This window comes from Schistocerca nitens, chromosome 7, assembly GCF_023898315.1.
Source record: "Schistocerca nitens isolate TAMUIC-IGC-003100 chromosome 7, iqSchNite1.1, whole genome shotgun sequence".
In the NCBI taxonomy this organism is placed as follows: domain Eukaryota; kingdom Metazoa; phylum Arthropoda; class Insecta; order Orthoptera; family Acrididae; genus Schistocerca; species Schistocerca nitens.
The window spans coordinates 155567553-155588643 of record NC_064620.1 but is presented as its reverse complement, the minus strand read 5'-3'; the positions used below and the strand labels follow the sequence as shown (position 1 = coordinate 155588643).

At 35.3% G+C, this 21091-nt stretch overlaps 1 protein-coding gene across 2 annotated transcripts in view; it reads right to left on the bottom strand.

Moving 5' to 3' along the window:
* LOC126194825 (sister chromatid cohesion protein PDS5 homolog B-B) overlaps window positions 1-21091 on the bottom strand; it is a 204540-nt gene that overhangs the window by 133999 nt on the left and 49450 nt on the right. For both annotated transcript variants that reach the window (XM_049933153.1, XM_049933154.1), the window contains exon 10: window positions 2152-2389. In XM_049933153.1, the coding sequence (XP_049789110.1) occupies window positions 2152-2389 (238 nt within the window). The remainder of the gene's footprint in view (window positions 1-2151; window positions 2390-21091) is intronic.

The window sequence follows — 21091 nt, the reverse complement described above, 5'->3', positions numbered from 1 at the left end:
CTCTAGCCACTACACCATACTATGTGGTGTGGTCCCCTTTGGTTTCTCCGGGCACTATGAAAAGGATTGAACTGCATGCACATTTGCGTGCGTGTGCGTGTGTGTGTGTGTGTGTGTGTGTGTTAAAGGGGGGGGGGGGGGGGGGGGGGTCAGTATCTTTATTTGTGAGCAATGTACAAACAAATTGTGTTCTACCCACATAACAATGATAATGAGAATTTATGAATGCAACAACAGCAAATAGAATTATAGCTTCAGCAGAAAGATAGTGAAATACTTTTAAGCATCTATTGCAACACTCATTTCCTTATGCTACTTTGCATATGGCAATTTTTTTGTTGCTTATGGATGACTGTAGGATAATTTCCTTAAGAAACTGTGAAACTTTGTCACCTATTGTCAACACTTGTGACGGCTCTGTTATCAACACAACAACAGACATTTCTACGCAATGTGCACATTCACTGTTGCCGCAGGTATGCAAATCTGAGACCAAAATATCACTAATAATTGAATGACAAAAGTGTTCTATAACAATTGGTTTTACAACGTGTGCGCATGCAAACAAAAATAGATTCCAACACTAATTTCCTATCAAAACCTATTTATTTTAAGCAAATGTGAACCAGCTGCATTGTGTACACTAAAGGCCAATAAATTCAATTTAAAAAGTTTGATCAAATCACTGTTTTGACCTGGAGATGACCCGCTGGTCTCATGAGACCACAGATGTTACCTTCCAGGTATTTTGGCCACGTTATGCCAATGTAACGCCACATGATTTATCCTGCTTTAGCACGTTAAATTTGCATACAATGGAGCACAACAAGTGCAAAACCATTTGTTGAGTTACCAGATTAGGAGAGTTACATTACTTCCAGAAACGAAGAGAAAAAAGGTACTGGAAAGTAGGCATAAAAAATATTAATTGGTAAGGCCACAGTAAATGCAGTGCATATTTACAATGAACTTTGAAATAAAAATACATCCATTACCCAGTTCAAAGAAAACTTCTCAAACCGCTAACATGTGATGTTAACAATGATCTTGATATACTACCCGAGTGCAACAGAAAATATTCCCCCACAAAGAGGATTTACATAGGCAGGAAGACAAAGATGCTGTGTCATCAAGATCTGTGGCATAATTAGAAAGATGACACATAAATTTGCTTCTAGAATCTTCTTGGGTAAAATCTGATTTGAAACAGCGCTAAAATTGTGCATTTCATAAACTGCATATAAAGTCTTTGAAATGTGCTGAGAGCCTGATAAACTGTAATGAGTTACATGCCACAGGTATTACATTCAACCAACAGTTCAACAGATCAAGTACAGTTCCACGGTGTATTGGCCCCTTACACTAATTTAACACATTTGTAAATGCCAATGTGAAACTACTGTGGCACCTTGAGGCATTGTGGACTCATGGTTTATTTTGGTCTCACATGGCATTCAAATTGTGAAATAATACAAGTAAAATGGGCACAGATGGTGATTTTCCCAAACAAAGATTTGGCAGGTTCACGTAACTTCATTTTGTGGAAATGTAATCAATAGGCATTTTGTAGTATTCTCCTCATAATTTGATTTCACATCAGGAAAGCTACCACCACTGTCTTCCTTTGCAGAGTTTGGATGCATATCAAATCACCTACCCACTTTCAGGTTACCAGACACTATGTTTGCTTTTTAACACAGGCACAGCAGCTCTCATGTCAGAAACCCATAGCGAAAATTATCTCAAAAAGCAAGAAGCAGAGAACATCAAACAAGTAAGAGCTTGTGCAAGCCTCCTTGGACCACAATCACAGATTTCATTTTCTTGAAAACAAATCCATGATTAAATTACAGTGTTTACCTAATTAAATTCGGGTCTTAACTGGAAACAGATCCCACTCATGTTGTATCCCTTCAACAACAATATACCTCAAACCACTTCTGCAGCACACTGCAGAAGTCCTTACTTTTTGTTAAAATTATTTTCAATTTGCATGTCTTATTTCATATAACACTTTACATATAAGACATAAAATATCAACTGAACAACTTTACCGAAGGTAAAGTCAAAACCAATTAGCTTTTCAAATCAAATAAAATCTGATAAAAAGACTACAAATTCTACAGTTTATTTGGATACAGTTTTATTTACCGTGGTGTCTGCACATTCCTTGCAGCTGATATCAGGACGGACAATGTTCTCCATAGCTGCAAGTAGTGCACCATCTCTAAGCAAATCAGAAGAGAATTTCGTGAGGAACTCTTGTGCCTTGACAGGCTCTGGAAGATACCGTGACAGCACAGCCACCTTAGTGACTATTTCACGATCCCGCTCCATCGACTGCGGCCGCCTGTGAAGTTCCAACCATTCTGCGACACTTCTTCGGACACTGTCAACAATATTGAATTCATCAGCATCTTTTAGATCAAATGTAAAAACTAAATGAATACATCATTTAAGAATGATATCCATATATTGGTGTGAAAACTGGACTGCTCATGAAAATAATTATTGATAGTTCATTACTCATCCTGAACGCCACAATAAAACAGTGGAAAGAAACTGATATAACAACTCTACATCACCAAATACAGCAATGCATTTTCTCCAAATAACGCCCCTTGAGCTTTGAGTCAATAGGAAATACCACATTATTTAATTTCTAGTTGATCTTAATAATTTTGCACATATGGTACGCACTTTTGTTGGAAGCAACTGCAAAGTTCTTCCTACTTTGCAGTTACACTACCATAGCTGACCATACCCAAAATCCGTGCTTCCTTTGTTTGCAAATCCTATAGCCTGTTCAGTGATAACTACATTTTATGCTTGTGCTTTACAGTGCATACACCATCATATTAAATGGCAATAGGCAAATAAGATCATTGGATATAATATACAATTGTCTTTATCTTCGCACAGACTAGCTGAATAAAATATGCCAGAACCTGAAAAATTATTTCCTCCTTTCTTTTTTGCAACAGAATCTTTAAAATATATTCTTACTGATTTCTAAATATATTCACAAGTGCTTGTGCTTGCTGGAAGAAGTTTAATTTTTAATAATAATTTTAATAACTATGCGTCAAATTTGAAAGCACAGTTATAACAGATCATCAGCTAACTGTAATCACTTTTAATTGTATTCTTGTACAAATGACCTGTAGTTTTATGGTATATATTTATCATACTATTTAATCCTAGAGTCGATTTAACATGTTTTAGTAACTTTCAACAATAAATGCAAGAAGCAACACTAGCTCTTTCTTGGCTTTGGTTTGTTTTTTCACCATACACATCTATGGTCACTAACTCTTTGATTTGCTTACAAATAATTCATGATCATCTGTAAGTGTGCATTCAAATCTGGCACTTCACACCTTGAATATGGATACCCATTTATTCTTTTGCTGTTTAGCAGTTCTGATAAGAGCCATTAGCCATACTGATATGACATGATACGATTCATAAGTGAACTTTTGTAGGTATTATGTTACTTCTTGTACGACTGATTGTACTATATGCATTTCTGGTTGTTTCATGCATTGTTTGCTGTACACGAACACTGAGATGATGCCTATTAACTAAAAGCAGCAGTGATAATCGAGGACTTACAGTCAGTTGCATTTCATGGATTTCATAAAATATAGCATTTCAGTCCATTATTGTATCACTTCCCTGGGGAATTTATGTCTATTTCATTCCTTCACACTACTCAAAAATCGATCAGCTTGTCTTTGACATTAACTGACATCTCTGTCATTTTTTCTGTATTATAAAATGCAGGTACTTGAAACAATCTTTTTCAGTTGCTGCCCGCCCAGTGTCATGCTTTCTATAGGCCTTTCAGTCATTCTTCTTTTACCCACCAGCTTACTCTTCTTTACATTAAATTTTAAAATATCCACTTGCATAACTTCTACCTGAACATCTAACTGCTTCCATACTTCATCTCATTGTCCCCACACACAACAAATCAGTAAACATTTTTTGGGATAATATTTATCAAAACACAAACAATTATATATGCTACATTTCTCAATGTTCTGTGACAGCTTGTACATTTATCTACAAATTACATCGCTATAGACATGCCAGCGACTTTTGTCTCGTAACTGTTAGGAATAAGATAACTTCAAGCCCACTGCTTTGGAGAAGGTTCACTGGACATGGGCATTCTATTCTGAAGATAATTCATCTCTGGACAGGTCAATGTGATGGTGGTGTTTGCAATTATATGTTAGTTGTTAAGTATCTGACATTCTGTGGTAACATCCAGTATGATCGTTGGTGAAAAGGGACCCCGTTCGTAATTGCAATGCTGTTGTGATGATCAAGGGCTGTCCAATTAAGGAATCTTTTAGAACATTCTCGTATTTACCAAACGACAACATCACTACCAAATCATCACTGTCTGCATAAGAACAACCACATAGAGAGCCTTTAGACTCTACAGCTGTGCCAGTCATAAATAGTTTCTAATTACAGATCAGTTATAAATTATTATCTTTTCTTAGTCATTGTCACCTGGGATACGGTACCATTTCCTATTGCTAACTGCTTCAGAGCTTTACAATCTAAAATCAGTAAAGTGCAAATCTCGAGAGAGAGAGAGAGAGAGAGAGAGAGAGAGAGAGAGAGAGAGAGATATTTTTACTGGATTTCAATTGCATAAATAATCATATGTTATGGGCATACTCTGTGTCCTGGGTACTGCTTGGTGTGCAATATTTCACCACTGACAAGGGAACCTACCCATCGCACCCCCCTCAGATTTAGTTATAAGTTGGCACAGTGGATAGGCCTTGAAAAACTGAACACAGATCAATCGAGAAAACAGGAAAAAGTTATGTGGAACTATGAAAAAGTAAGCAAAATATACAAACTGAGTAGTCCATGTGCAAAACAGGCAAATTCAAGGATAATGTGAGCCCAGGAACGCCGTGGTCCTGTGGTTAGCGTGAGCAGCTGCGGAACGAGAGGTCCTTGGTTCAAGTCTTCCCTCGAGTGAAAAGTTTTTCTTTATTTTTGCAAAGTTATGATCTGTCCGTTCGTTCATTGACATCTCTGTTCACTGTAATAAGTTTAGTGTCTGTGTTTTGTGACCGCACCGCAAAACCGTGCGATTTATAGACAAAAGGACGTGCCTCTCCAATGGGAACCGAAAACATTTGATCGCAAGGTCATAGGTCAACCGATTCCTCCACAGGAAAACACGTCTGATATATTCTGTATGACACCGATGACGGCATGTGCGTCACATGACAAGAATATGTTGTCGACCCACCGAACTTGTACACTTGACGAATGGGTAAAAAGATTCTTTTACCTTGCCCGATTTAGGTTTTCTTGTAGGTGTGATACTCACTCCCAAAAAAGTGATGAAAACATAAAAGTTTGTCACATAAACTGCAAGAAATGAACAGTGACACAGTTTTCCCTGTGCTCTGTCAAAACATGTTTTTAACGTTTTCAAATTTTTCCTTATGTAGACCGTCAAAACCTGCAAATGTCCAAGAAAATCTGAACATGTCCTGGAATTGTGGAGAGTGAAGTTGATTATATAAAAAATTAAACTTTTCACTCGAGGGAAAACTTGAACCAAGGACCTCTCGTTCCGCAGCTGCTCACGCTAACCACGGGACCACGGCGCTCCTGACCTCAGATTATCTTTGATGTTACCTATCTTGCACATGGAGTACTCAGTTTGTATATTTTGCTTATTTTTTCATAGTTCCACACAACTTCTTCCTGTTTTCTCGATTGATGTGTGTTCAGTTTTTCAAGGCCTATCCACTGTGCCAACTTATAACTAAATCTGAGGGGGGTGCGATGGGGAGGTTGCCTTGTGATTAGGCTTTTGTTATTGAAAATGTATAAAATGTAATTCATTGAGTGATCTGACATTTTTTGTAATGCCAAGTTTTTACTTGTAGTGACAATTAATTAATTTTTGTGTGTCAATATTCTCATTTAGTAATGAAGTGTACAGCTTGTCAGTACACAATTATTTCGAAAGTTACTAGTTAATGTGTGTGGATGCAACTTCAGGATTTTAATACCAGCAAGGGATATTTTGTTATAACTGCACATGGCACAAATTGTGAAATTTGTAGTGCACTCACAAGTTCGAATATAAAGACTAACACCGAATCCCAAGCTCAAGCACAGTTAGTGTAATGGGCACACTGCAAGCATCCCACGTCCTCTCAAGGACAACCCTCACATGTTAAAAATCACTTTACTAATGCATGGAGCTGCAGTTTTTGTGGGTTTCTTATTATGCTAGCGAAAGATTGTCCAATAAATATGTCAAAGATTTTGGCCAATACTGAGATCAACAAGCTTTCCTATGAACCATTTGAAGACTCTGGTGCAGAAGGAGACTTTTTGAAAGCATATACAGTAATACTGCTTCTGAATCAGACTCAGGAATGAATACAACATTATTCCACTGTTCCATCATTCTACGCCATTTTGCTTGAGAAATCTGCTATGTGAGTTAAATTTTCATAATGTTTTGTGGTGGGATTCCACCTCCAACAATGCTAACATATTTCCTATTAATCAAGGTAGTGCTTCAAATGTAGTGCCATCTTTGGAGCCACCACATGAGAAAAGATGTACTAGTCTCAAAAAATCTGCTGATGCGTAATTAGGATGGAGCCCCATTAGACAAGTAACCTTCATTTCCTGAATTTAAGGAAGGAAAAACGTGTGGAAGAAGTGGACGACAGCAGCGGTCCTTTTAATATGTATTTGTATGTTTTCATTTTTTTTTCTGAATCAATGAAAGCACACCAAGGTAGAAACTAACAAGTAAAATCCATTGCAAATAAAATGAGAAGATCAAACAAAATGAAACCTGCCAACATGTGAAGCATGTGGATAGTGGTCATGTATTTGTTCTTTGCTGTTATACTGCATATATGTCTAGTAAAGAAAAATAGACTGAGATTAAAACAGTCTACAAATAGCTTTCTGTGTGCACCATTTCCAGGCTAGGATTCTTCACTATTCCTCTCATCTGAACACAAATGACAATGTCTTATCCATTCCAAGAAATGATGATGGTCATGATCCCGTGCATAATATCCAGACCTTTCCTGAATAATTAGTTTTCACAGAATCATTTTCACATGAGGAAAAACCCTACCACCATTGATGAAGGTGTGTGTGTGTGTGTGTGTGTGTGTGTGTGTGTGTGTGTGTGTGTGTGTGTAATCAGGGGAAGAGTTGTTTTCTGTGTCTATATAAAAAATAAACCTAACAAATATGGTATTGTACTGTTAGCCTTGTGTGATTCAAAGTCAGGAATGTTTTGTGTGCTGAAGTTTATGCAGGAAAAAGGTGGGAAGACAATTCAGTCACTGCCCATTTTTAGAGACTTCTCTAGCACGCATTAAACAGTTATATATGTACAGTCTAGGCACTGTCACTATTATGCGACATTTAAAGAAATTTCTGCAGGATCTTTGAGAGGTAACACATACCTGATTGCTTTCTTCTGAAAAGACATGTAGCTCCTGCGGAATTACCCAAAGCAATATTCCATACTGCACATGGGAATGGAAGAAATCGAAGTATGAATGGAGTGACACCTGTCTCCTGATACTGTTCTTCAATTCATACAATAAAATAGTATATGAGCTAGTTTAATGTGTAAACAATCTGTGTATCCTTCCCAAAAGTTTCCATCTATGATCAGTGTAAGAAATTACACTGTTTTGACTTTATTATATTGAGATTACAAATTATTTCTTCTGTTTTTGTCCCCTTAATGCTAGCTGCTAGTCTTCTTCGTCATTTCTCTGTCGTTATCTAGTAAAACTTGTAAATTATCACCTGCAGTTATTATTGTCACATCATCAGCATATAGCACATTCTTTCACGGTATATAATTTGAAAAGTCAATAATGTACACATGGAATCGGGAAGGGCATAAAGCCACCAACTACCACTGACACTGGAAAAACCCATACGACGACGATGACCCAGTAGAATAATGTGAAAAGACGAGGAGGAGGAGGAGGAGGAATAACAAGAAGAAAATTAATGTACAAAAAATAGGAAAGGTCCAAAAATCTTTGTTCTTCCTCTTTTTAATGGGAGTATTGCTGATATCTGCTTATACAAGCTGTAACCTATTGCCTAAATAATATTTGGATAAACAGAACGATTTTTCTGCAATGCTATAGTAGTCTAACTTTTTAAACACTATGTCACGAGGCCCTGATCAAATGCTTTGGTTAAATCAATGTTTTCCATACACCGACAGTCTTCTTTCATACCCTTCCTTACAAACATTATTCACCAAAACTTCAATTGTGTGTAGAGTTGATAGCTGCAACCAGAATGGGACAACTGCTCATCTGAAATTTTGTTGCTTTCGATACAGCTATACATCTGGTTAGGTGTCCAATTTTCTTTTGTCTTCGATATGATTGCTACCATTGAAATTGGTCTGCAATTGTTGGAAGTTGCATTGCCAATGTTTCAAACAATTTGAGAAAGTTTCTTCATCTATTACTAAGACAGTGAGAGAAGTGTTATTTTGATTTCTCTTGCTACACACTTTATGATGCATTACAGAGTCCAAAACAGTCTCCTATTTTGGAATTTGTTAGTTTGCTTATCAATTTATAAATATATTTAAAGTTGTTAGAGTCCAAGTAAATTTCTCACTTCTTATCTGTTTTCCATGTGTGAATAAGTTTTTGCATGTGTGAGTAAGGCTTCTGCATCCAAGGCAGAACTGTAGGGCGTGGCTGGCACTATTAACAAAATATTTTTTAAAACCAAGAATTAATAGCACTTATGTTAAATACTGATGACTGAAAGTTTCAGTAACTATGCAAGCTATTTACCACTTAGGACATGCTTTATTAAAGAGAGAATTTGTAATAAGAGAATCTATGCTTAAATCTATGCTTAAGCTGGCAACAATAACCTGTAACCAACAAGACTGACGTTCAGCAACAGAAAAAGAATAAAGTTGTGTTAAGTGAAGCCAAGACCTATGTTTCATGTCCACTCTAACATAACTGTTCTTTTCTCATATTAAAGCACTCTGCAGTGCTTTGGTTAAATCAATGTTTTCCATACACCGACAGTCTTCTTTCATACCCTTCCTTACAAACATTATTCACCAAAACTTCAACTCTAACATAACTGTTCTTTTCTCATATTAAAGCACTCTGCAGTGCTTTGGTTAAATCAATGTTTTCCATACACCGACAGTCTTCTTTCATATTAAAGCACTCTGCAGTGCTTTGGTTAAATCAATGTTTTCCATACACCGACAGTCTTCTTTCATACCCTTCCTTACAAACATTATTCACCAAAACTTCAACTCTAACATAACTGTTCTTTTCTCATATTAAAGCACTCTGCAGTGCTTTGGTTAAATCAATGTTTTCCATACACCGACAGTCTTCTTTCATACCCTTCCTTACAAACATTATTCACCAAAACTTCAATTGTGTGTAGAGTTGATAGCTGCAACCAGAATGGGACAACTGCTCATCTGAAATTTTGTTGCTTTCGATACAGCTATACATCTGGTTAGGTGTCCAATTTTCTTTTGTCTTCGATATGATTGCTACCATTGAAATTGGTCTGCAATTGTTGGAAGTTGCATTGCCAATGTTTCAAACAATTTGAGAAAGTTTCTTCATCTATTACTAAGACAGTGAGAGAAGTGTTATTTTGATTTCTCTTGCTACACACTTTATGATGCATTACAGAGTCCAAAACAGTCTCCTATTTTGGAATTTGTTAGTTTGCTTATCAATTTATAAATATATTTAAAGTTGTTAGAGTCCAAGTAAATTTCTCACTTCTTATCTGTTTTCCATGTGTGAATAAGTTTTTGCATGTGTGAGTAAGGCTTCTGCATCCAAGGCAGAACTGTAGGGCGTGGCTGGCACTATTAACAAAATATTTTTTAAAACCAAGAATTAATAGCACTTATGTTAAATACTGATGACTGAAAGTTTCAGTAACTATGCAAGCTATTTACCACTTAGGACATGCTTTATTAAAGAGAGAATTTGTAATAAGAGAATCTATGCTTAAATCTATGCTTAAGCTGGCAACAATAACCTGTAACCAACAAGACTGACGTTCAGCAACAGAAAAAGAATAAAGTTGTGTTAAGTGAAGCCAAGACCTATGTTTCATGTCCACTCTAACATAACTGTTCTTTTCTCATATTAAAGCACTCTGCAGTACATAATGGATTCTGCAACAATAACAACACTCCAGCTGTGTGTAATATGCAAACTAACAAGAAATTAATCAGAGAAGGAAAGTTGCTACTCACCATATAGGGGAGATGCTGAGTCACGATAGGCACAATAAAATGATTAACACAATCATAGCTTTCGGCCATTAAGGCCTTTGACAGCGATATATATACACACACACACACACACACACACACACACACACACACACACACACACACACACAAACGCAACTTGCACACACGTCTGCAGTCTCCAGTCTCAGAGAGCTGAAACTACACTGCGAGCAGCAGCACCAGCAAATTATGGGATTGGCGACCGGGTGGGGGTAAGGAGGAGGCTGGGGCGGGGAGGGGGATGGATAGTATGGTGGGAATGGCAGACAGTGAATTGTTGCAGTTTAGACGGAGGGCAGGAGAGAAGGTGCGGAGGGGGGTGGTGGGGTGGGGTGGGGTGGGGTGGGGTGGGGTGGGGTGGGGTGGTGGTGGTGGTGGTGGGGGGGGGGGGGTTAGTAGCAGAAAGGAGAGAAATAAAAATTAAAAGACTGGGTTTGGCGGTGAAATTACAGCTGTGTAGTGCTGGAATGTGTAATGGATCTGGGAGATGTTATTTTTTTTACTGTATTTGTCGATACCAAATTGTAAATTTTTTTTTTATACTTTTTGTCAGAATTTATTGTAATTTGCCTTATTATATGTTAATTTACTTATGTTTTTGAGAGTGAAAGCATATTGATTACTATTAGTAAATGTATCGAAGAATAGCAAAGAGACTGATTACAAGTGGAAGCTTGTGTGTTGTGTAAAATGTCTTTGACGCTGGAGTCGTCTTTGACTATAGTCAGTCGACAGCTAACTCTTGGTGTGTGTTGACGGAAGAACAATGTGAAGGTCGCCGTCATAAATAATTTTGAATTATGTTACTATTTTTTTTTTGTATTAACCATAAAAAAAAGAAACTACATTTGAAGAAATGGTATTTGAAACACCAAAATGAAGGAAAACACGTTGAACCACGTTTTTTCTGCAGCCGACAAAGATGCATTGTGGAATCATACTTAGACAACTGAAGCCAAGACTAATATCGCCTTGCAAACGTCTAACGGAAAAGGTACTGTCACGAAATATGGAAAATTTAAGTAAATAAAAAATAGTGACAATATTTTCAACTTGTGTCTCAGCCGGGACACAATATTTCAACTGGGGACTGTAGCCGGGATATTGTGTTCACGAGATCTTCAACAGTGCTACGAGGAAGAAAATTTTTGTGTGTTGATACCAGTTTCTTCAGAATGTGTGTTACAGTATTTGTGTTCATCGGGAGGTAAAAGTTTTGAGAAGAAATGTTTCAGCAAAAAATATAATTTTCGACAGAAGAAAATACTTCAAGAATTTTGGTCAACAATCACATGGATGGAAAACATGGATTTGCAACAGTAGAAGAGTGTTCCAGATAAGTCACGAAACCCTCGTATTTTGTTAAAACAATATTTTTATCTTGTTTTGCATTGTTGTGTATAAATTTTTGTTCTTCACAATGACTTATGAGATTTTCAAGAGTAATGTGCCTAAAGTAGAAAGTAGTAATTTAATAGACTTCGAAAATCAGGACAGGTCAAATCAAACAGAAAGAACCGATCAATTTGATTTAAAAAGTTTTCTTGTAAATTTCACGAAAGAAATTAAACAATCAGTTGACGACAATAAGACTTACTGGGATGAAAAAATTGATAACATTTTGTTGCAAGTCCAAGCAGTCAGTACCCAAGTGGGTGATCTTTCGAACAGAGTTGGCAGTGTTGAGGAAAAAATTGAATCTGTGGAAGCAAAAGTAAATGAAATTGATGCTAATTGAGCTGTGAAATTAATATTGTAAAAAATGAGTTACTGGTAGATAGGGAAAGAAATTTAATTGAATTTAATGAGATAAAAGGGGAAATTAAAAATTTGGATGAGAACACAAAAGTTTTAGTAAAAAATGTACAACAAGAAACTGACAATCGTTTGCTTACTCTAGAAAAAAAAATAGAGTGCAATGATTTAGAAAAAAAAAATCTGTCAGAGAACTTAGCAAAAAACTTGAAAGTTTTGACATTGAATTTCAAAGCAAAAATCACAATGTCAACACATGCAATCTTGTATCTAATATTCCAGTGAAGGACTTTTTGGTAGATGGACCCTTACATCCCGTTGATTTTATACAGTATTGTAAGGACTGTTTTTTACCTCACTCACCAGATGATATGAAAATTAAATTTGTGAAAAAATTCTTGGAAGGGGAAGCTTTGACTTGGGCAAACCAGATTGTAACTTTGGGGATGACCTTTTCAGAATTTGAATCAAAATTTCTGGAAAATTTTTGGGATGATCTTAAACAAACTAGAATCAAAAGTGAATTTTTGAATGGGAGAAACTATAGAGAATCAGATGGGAACATGAAACAATTTTGCAAAAGTGAACTTCAAAAACTTATCCATTTAACAAAACCTTTGGATGACTTGATCAAAATTGATACCTTAAAGAGAAGATTGCCGTCAGCAATACAGTTGAGTTTAGTTCATTGTCCTGATAGTAATGTAGAGCAGTTTCTCAATTATATTGAAAAGTTGGATAGGGTAACAACAAGAACACACAGTGAGTTTACTCAGAAAGGTAATGGTCAAAATTGGGGAAATGACAACTTTCAAAAAAGGGAACATAACAATTATCATGGTGTCAGTCAAAATTCATGCGGATATAACAATTTTCAAAAGAGGGACCATAATTTTTATCCAAAACAAGAACAACATTTTCGCGGAAATAATCAACAAAATAGAGAACACTTTGGGGATCAAAATCACAGAAATTTTGTTAGAGATCAGTACAATAGAAACTACCAACAATCAGGTAAGGTTTGGCATAGGAATGGGAACAGAAATGTTGATCAGAGACATTGGCAGAACCACAATCAGTAGTTCAAACAGGAACCGGAATTAAAAAACGAGTAGACACCCCCTTGAAGGTCCGCAAGGTTGAGGCAGAAGGTGAGCATGATGAAAGGACCAATGGATGTGACTATCATAAACCCAAACATGACAGTTCCAAACCTAGGCTATCACATGAGGTCATTAGTTGTTACTTATTGAAGAAATTTCAAGAGGAAAATAATGATGATAAAGATAACATTTTCAGTACACAAGAACATACAGTTGATAAAAGTAATTGTGATTCATTTAATTTAACAGAGTTTTACACTAGGGCAGAAAAGAACAACACTTTGTCAGATGATGTAATTTGTAGTAGTTCAGAGATGTGTGTGAATGAAAGAGAGAATGCATGCTGTGAGAATGAAAATGTTGGTGAAAGGGATCTGGTAACTTTAGAAAGGGGAAATAATATTTTGGGGGATAATTTGAATGTGTATGACCTGAATATGTGTAATGATAATGATGTTGATGATAAAGTTGATAATGATGGTAATGGTATTGATGATGATGTTGAGGAAAGTTATTTCATTAGTTTAAATAGGGAGTTGGGTATACAAATGGTTGAAAATGGATTAAATAGTGAGAATATTATAGAAATTCCCAGGGATGTTACCAGGATGAATAAATCTCACAAGCTGGATGTATGTGAAAGTGTGAATTTTGATGTTGTTGGTAAAGAATCTGACTACACAAATAACGATGACACATGTATAACTTCTAACGTAAGTGAAACTTTTACAGATACTAATGATACACGCACATTTCTTATGAATATATGGCTGAACAGTGAAACTATTTCTTTTGACAAGAACTTTAGAAAGATGCTTATTAATGTATGTGAAACTATATGTCCTGAGTGGTGGAAAAAGATGAGATATTTTATTTATGAAAAGCTGAAGGATAAGTACTTAAATAGTATACAAATGTGATTTGGATGAAAATTCTTGGCTATTTGAGATAATAGAGAGTACTAATGACAATTTTGTATCTTGTGCAAATTTTATAACTGTGACAAATAATACATGTAATGATATACCATATGATTCTGATAAGTATAGGTTTGGGGAAATTGAAAGTGATTTATTACATGAGGATACAGGTTCTGAGAAAAGTGGTCAATTTTGCAGTCCTTATATAAAAGTTCAAATTGGGTCATGGATTGGTAAATGTTTAATTGATACAGGAAGTGGGATCTCGGGAATATCTGAAAGGTTAAGCAAGAAATTGAAAGTGGGGAAAGATTATGTTGAAATGCCAGTTGTTGGGGTAAAGATAAAAGGTGCTACTGGGAAGAGCAGTAAATTGGTAAAAAGCCAGGCTTTAGTGACATTTTTAATTGAAGGCAAGTTGTTCACACATGGATGTTTTGTAATTCAGGAATTTAATGAGGATTTTCTTTTGGGTATGAATTGGATAGTAAAAGTAAATACAGCATTTGATTGGGTTGGAAGAAAACTTTTGATAGAAACTAGTGAAAGGGAATACATTCAGACAAATTTTGTGAACACACTTGGTGATCAGAGTAATGGAAATTTTGACAGTATCAATTTACTAAAAGAAAATAGATTGGAGAATATTGAAACTCATAGATTTGATACTGATGAAGTTGAATTTGGGAATTTAGTAAATTTGAAAATTTCAGAAACACAAAATTTATCTGGGGAGCAAAAACAACAGTTAGAAAATCTGCTGTGGGAATACAGTGATGTTTTCAGTGACATACCTGGTAGGGTAAAGGGTTATCAATGTGAGCTTCAGGTAAAACCTCATGAACCATTTTTCATAAAACAATACAGTATTGCAATATCAAAAAGACCTGCTGTTGAGAAAGAGCTGAAAAAGATGGAAGGATGTAATATAATAGAAAGGAGTATCAGTGCATATAATAATCCTCTAGTAGTAGTTTCGAAAAAAGATGGTGGAGTAAGATTGGTTTTGGACTCTAGACACTTAAACAAAATTTTGTTCAGACAGACAGACCATCCCGAAAATATTGATGAGTTACTGTATAAATTTACAGATATAAAATATATGTCAAGTTTGGATCTAACTTCGGGTTTTTATCAGGTACCACTTTCGGTTAATTCTAGAAAATATACTGCTTTCTTGTACAATGGTAAGAGTTGCCAATATTGTGTTGTGCCATTTGGGTTAAATTCTTCTGTTTCCAAATTTATAAGAGCTTTGGATCATGTACTGGGCAAGAACTTGCGTATAAACTTATAATTTATGTAGATGACATTTTGATTACAGGGCAAAATTGGGAGGAACATTTTTCGATTTTGAAGTCAGTTTGTGAAAAACTTAGAAAAGGGGGGATGACATTGAAATTAGAGAAATGTAAATTTGCAGTTTCTGAATTAAAATTTTTGGGTCATGTTGTCACAGACAAGGGAATTTTGGCAGATCCAGAAAAAATTAGAGCAATTTCAGAAATTCCTATTCCTAAGACTAAAAAACAATTAAAGTCGTTCTTTGGGTTATGCGGTTATTACCGAAAACATACATGTGATCAGAGTCTGAATGCACCATGTTTAAGTCAGTTACTTAAGAAAAACACTGTTTGGGTTTGGGATAAAAGTTGTCAGGAAGAGTTTGATAAAATTAAGCAAGAGTTGAGGAAGCAACACTTATTACACAGACCTGATTTTAATTTACCATTTTGTTTGAACACTGATAGCAGTAATTATGGGCTTGGAGCAGAGTTATTTCAAGAAAGAGTAGAGAATGGAGTTAAGATACATTGTACCATAGCATTTGCAAGCAGAATCTTGCTCAAGCATGAGAAAAATTATACAGTCACAGAGAAGGAACTTTTGGCAATTCATTGGGCTTTTACAAAATTTAGAATTTACCTTATTGGACATAAAACCATAGTATTTTCAGATCACAAAGCTTTGAGTTACTTACAAGAGTGCAAATTATACCACAGTAGATTGACCAGATGGGCAATATTTCTGCAACAGTTTGACTTTGAAATCAAACACATAAAAGGTTCTGAGAATGTAGTAGCTGAATCACTTTCAAGGTTACCAATTGGAGGAGAAAAGGAGATTTTTGAACAAGAGGAGGAAAAGCAATTTAAAATTAGATACTTGAAAGGGGTGGAAAATGAAAAAACAATTAGAGCTATGTGTAACAAAATTAGAAAAAATCAAAATTTAGATCAGAGTTGGAAATTAATCAAAGAATGTTTAGGCAAGAAGGGGTATGAGAAACTTGATAAATTTTACAAATTACATAAGGGGATTTTATTTCGGAGAATAGATGTAGATTCTGATAATTGGAAACTGTGTTGGCCAGAGGCAGATGCTGATAAGCTGATCATTTACATACATGAAAGTTTTGGTCATTGTGGGATACAGAAGTGCATTCAAAAGATACAAGAAAATGTTTATTTTTACAATATTGGAAAGAAGGTAAGAAAAGAATTGGCAACCTGTGACAAATGTCAGAGAGTTAAAGTGAGCAATCAAAGATGTGGTGGAGAGATGCAAAACATTATTCCGGAAAAACCTTTAGAGCTTATCGCAGTGGACTTATATGGAATGTTACCAAAGAGTAAAGGTGGTCACTGTTACATATTTGTTATGGTCGATGTATTTTCAAAATTAATTAAACTATAACCAGTGAAAAAAGCTACTAGCCATGAAATTATAATAAAAATTGAAAGAGATTATTTTGCACAGGTGGGTAAACCAAAAGCTATATTATCAGATAATGATTCACAGTTCACCTCTAAAATTTGGAAAAAGTTTATTGAAAGATCAAAATTGAAGTATATACTTATATCTGTTTATTCTCCGTCCACCAATCCTGCAGAAAGATATGTGAGGGAAATTGGGAGACTTTGTAGAACCTATTGTAGCCATAAACATCCAACTTGGTTTGAGCACATTCGAAATTTTGAAGATATTATGAATAGCCTACAACATAGTTCCACAGGATTTTCATCGTATGAGATTATGTTTAATATTAGACCTCCAAATCTTATATCAGAACTTACTGAATTTCCTAAATGTACACCTTTAACTATGCAAGAGAGAGAACATATTGTCAGGGAAACTATGAGGAAACAAGGGGAAAAGAGGAATAAAAGACATAACAATAGGGTAAAATTAACCACTTTCAAAATTGGGGATCTTGTTCTGGTCAAATCTCATGAAAAATCAAAAATGTTAACTTCAGAAATTAAAAAATTCTTTGATATCTATATTGGGCCTTTTGAAGTCATAGAAAATCCACACCCTAATGCTTATCGTTTGGTGTATCCTAAGTCAAAGAAATTATAATTATTTGGTCTCAGGAATGTTGTCTCTTTAAAACTGTATAAACAGAAATCATAATTTCAAAATTTAAATAACCTATTATTATCTAAAACAAAAGTCCTCCACTGGAATATGCTTGTTAGAACAAAACTACCTGTACAACCAAGTATGTATATTTGCATGTATAAATTAATAATTTGAAGTCACATGTTAATTTAAACTGATGAAAAAACACTGTTGTAACAAAGAATGAGAGAAAGATTTATTTTGACTTTTTTACAAAAATAAAAAGTCTCCATAGTGAGCATTTCTGAATTTTTCTAATTTTTGGAAGCTAAGTCTTCCCTGTGGGTGAAGGCATGCATGTGAGGACATGCATGCAAAGGTATAAGTTTCAAAATCAATTGTAGATAAAGCCTCATGATATATGAGCAGTTTATTGTTGCTTATACTGATGTTGTGGGGAGCAAAAGTACTCTTCACAAGAATGTGACTTGTAGTAATATTGTAGTAGAGAGGCAAGTGTACATAAATAATAGCAAAAAATTTAGATAATACTGATGTATCTTTAGCTGTACTAAAAAACCACACACCCATGAGTAAAAAAAATTTAAAAAGAAAATCATAAGCAAAAAAATATACAAAAAAAACATGAATAAAAAATTATATATATATATATATATATATATATATATATATATATATATATATAAGGCAAATATTTAAAAAAAAATTAAATCTTATTCTAGGAAATGAGTTTTACCTTCCTATTATTTTCAATCTGTATGCTGTATGTTAGAATATTTCTCATGTATGTTTTATACCATATATATTTGTCATGTCAAATAATTTCTTTACTTGAATTTTTTGTGTATGGGATTGATGGGGAAGTATTATTGCAACAAAAGCCAGTAACAAGTCCACAGATTCAAAGGGTCCAAATTTGGAAGAAGTTATCAGACTGCATCATTAATGTACTAATTGTGTAATACAGATCCATCACTGAGTGTGGTCGGGATTTTGTTGTATATGTCCATAACAACAAAAGCCCTGGGGAGCAGTTGTAATGGATCTGGGAGATGTTATTTTTTTTACTGTATTTGTCGATACCAAATTGTAAATGTTTTTTTTATACTTTTTGTCAGAATTTATTGTAATTTGCCTTATTATATGTTAATTTACTTATGTTTTTGAGAGTGAAAGCATATTGATTACTATTAGTAAATTTATCGAAGAATAGCAAAGAGACTGATTACAAGTGGAAGCTTGTGTGTTGTGTAAAATGTCTTTGACGCTGGAGTCGTCTTTGACTATAGTCAGTCGGCAGCTAACTCTTGGTGTGTGTTGATGGAAGAACAATGTGAAGGTCGCCGTCATAAATAATTTGGAATTATGTTACTATTTTTTTTAACCATAAAAAAAGAAACTACATTTGAAGAAATGGTATTTGAAACACCAAAATGAAGGAAAACACGTTGAACCACGTCTTTTCAGCAGCCGACAAAGATGCATTGTGGAATCATACTTAAGACAACTGAAGCCAAGACTAATATCGCCTTGCAAACGTCTAACGGAAAAGGTACTGTCACGAAATATGGAAAATTTAAGTAAATAAAAAATAGTGACAATATTTTCAACTTGTGTCTCAGCCGGGATACAATATTTCAAATGGGAACAGGGAGGGGGCTGGATGGGTGAGGACAGTGACTAACGAAGGTTGAGGCCAGGAGGGTTACAGGAACACAGTATGTATTGCAGGGAAATTTCCCACCAGCGCAATTCAGAAAAGCTGGTGTTGGTGGGAAGGATCCATTTGGCACAGGCTGTGAAGCAGCCATTGAGATGAGGGGTATCATGTTTGGCAGCGTGTTCAGCAACAGGGTAGTCCACTTGTTTTTTGGCCACAGTTTGTCGGTGGCCATTCATGCGGACAGACAGCTTGTTGGTTTTCATGCCTACATAGAATGCAGCACCGTGGTTGCAGCTTAGCTTGTAAATCACATGACTTAATACATTTAATGCAAAAGAATTATAGCACACATGTGCATGTACATCAAATATCTTGTAAATATAAGTAGGAAAAAGTGCACACCCGCACAAATCATCATCAAAGCTGAAGGATGAAATACCTGAAGCCACCATATAAGAATCTGAATCCTCATACAATAAGTTATCCTCTGTACCATCCAGTTCATTATTGATTTCACCCTTCTTAAATGATTTAATCACTGTTTCGATTTTTCTAGTGTCCCATGAAGCTTTGAAACACTCACAAACTTGAGAAATGCATGGTCTCGTACTCCTTCCTCACAGTGTAGTTTCAAAATATGTACACTGCATCCATCTGTTCCACTCCTCCTCTGTAAGTCCTTTGAATGGTCTGTTGACACATACATCTAATGGTTGAAGTAAACTAGTTAGCCCTTCTGGAATTACAGCTAACAGAGTCTTCAATTCATTTAGCAAATTTTTAAAGTCTGTGACAAAGATGCCATACTATCGGGGCAGGCTTCTTCAGTAGGCCTCCAGGTCACCTACACCAAATTTTATCCATCTACAATCTCATTCCTCCTCCATCCATCCGGTCTTTACTATAAACGTGGACAAATTCTCCTTTCGGCAATTATTCCTTAGGAAGCACCTTTCTTTTAAAAATCAAAAGTGGCTGCAATTTTGCCCCAACAGCACAGTAGGATAAAACGAATATGTAATGAGTCTTTTTGTGCCCCAAAGTTATAACAAACATGATTTCCCTTGCATTAATGATAAAGCAACAAAATTCAAAATTTGTTCTTTGTACTCAGCTGGCATCTTCTGTGATATTTTTGTATTGTTCTGCATATAAAACCGATACCTCTTCATTAATCTCATAAATATTTGAACATCATTATGTTGATTCAGTAAAGTCAGCAACCCCTTTGTTAGTGTATACTGCTTTCACTTGATGAATGATCATTTTTGTAGAAACTAAAATTCTGCCTTATCTGTTCTCCAAAATCCAAGTACCGAGTTCTGCTTCAAGTTTTGGCCATTTAACAGATTCACTTTGCAAATTATATCAACTAAAAGGTGCTTTTTAAAATAAAAAATAAAAAATATCTTCCTGAGTCTGCCAAGTTATCTTCTTCAGTTGGTGGCAACCCAAACTGCCTTTCTTTAGCCCTGTTTCCAAGTTCTGCAGCATATGCAGTCACTTGTAAATAGTGTAGCAACATTGTTTTCCAGCCATAGTTTGCAAATAAAACCAATAAATGCAGGTACAACTGAAGTGGATCTCCACACTAAACAATAGCTGAAGTTTGAAAAAACAATATAAAAACCGTTAACGACAACACATGTGCATCCACTGATCTCTACACAACTGAAATGCTCAAATTTCAAAAGGAAATTAACAACGAACTGCTGCAAGTCAAAACATAGAAATTTTGGAGAAATGGACCAACCTTCACTTGCTACCTGTGGATGAATCCAGTTTTTGGGCCTATTTTCAAAGAGAAAAAAGTGCATTTTATACACTGACAAATGAGGTAGATTTTCTGTAGTTCACGAAGACACTTAGTATTCAGTCACTTTGCTTACTTCAGGAATTAATAAATTTGACACTCTTATTT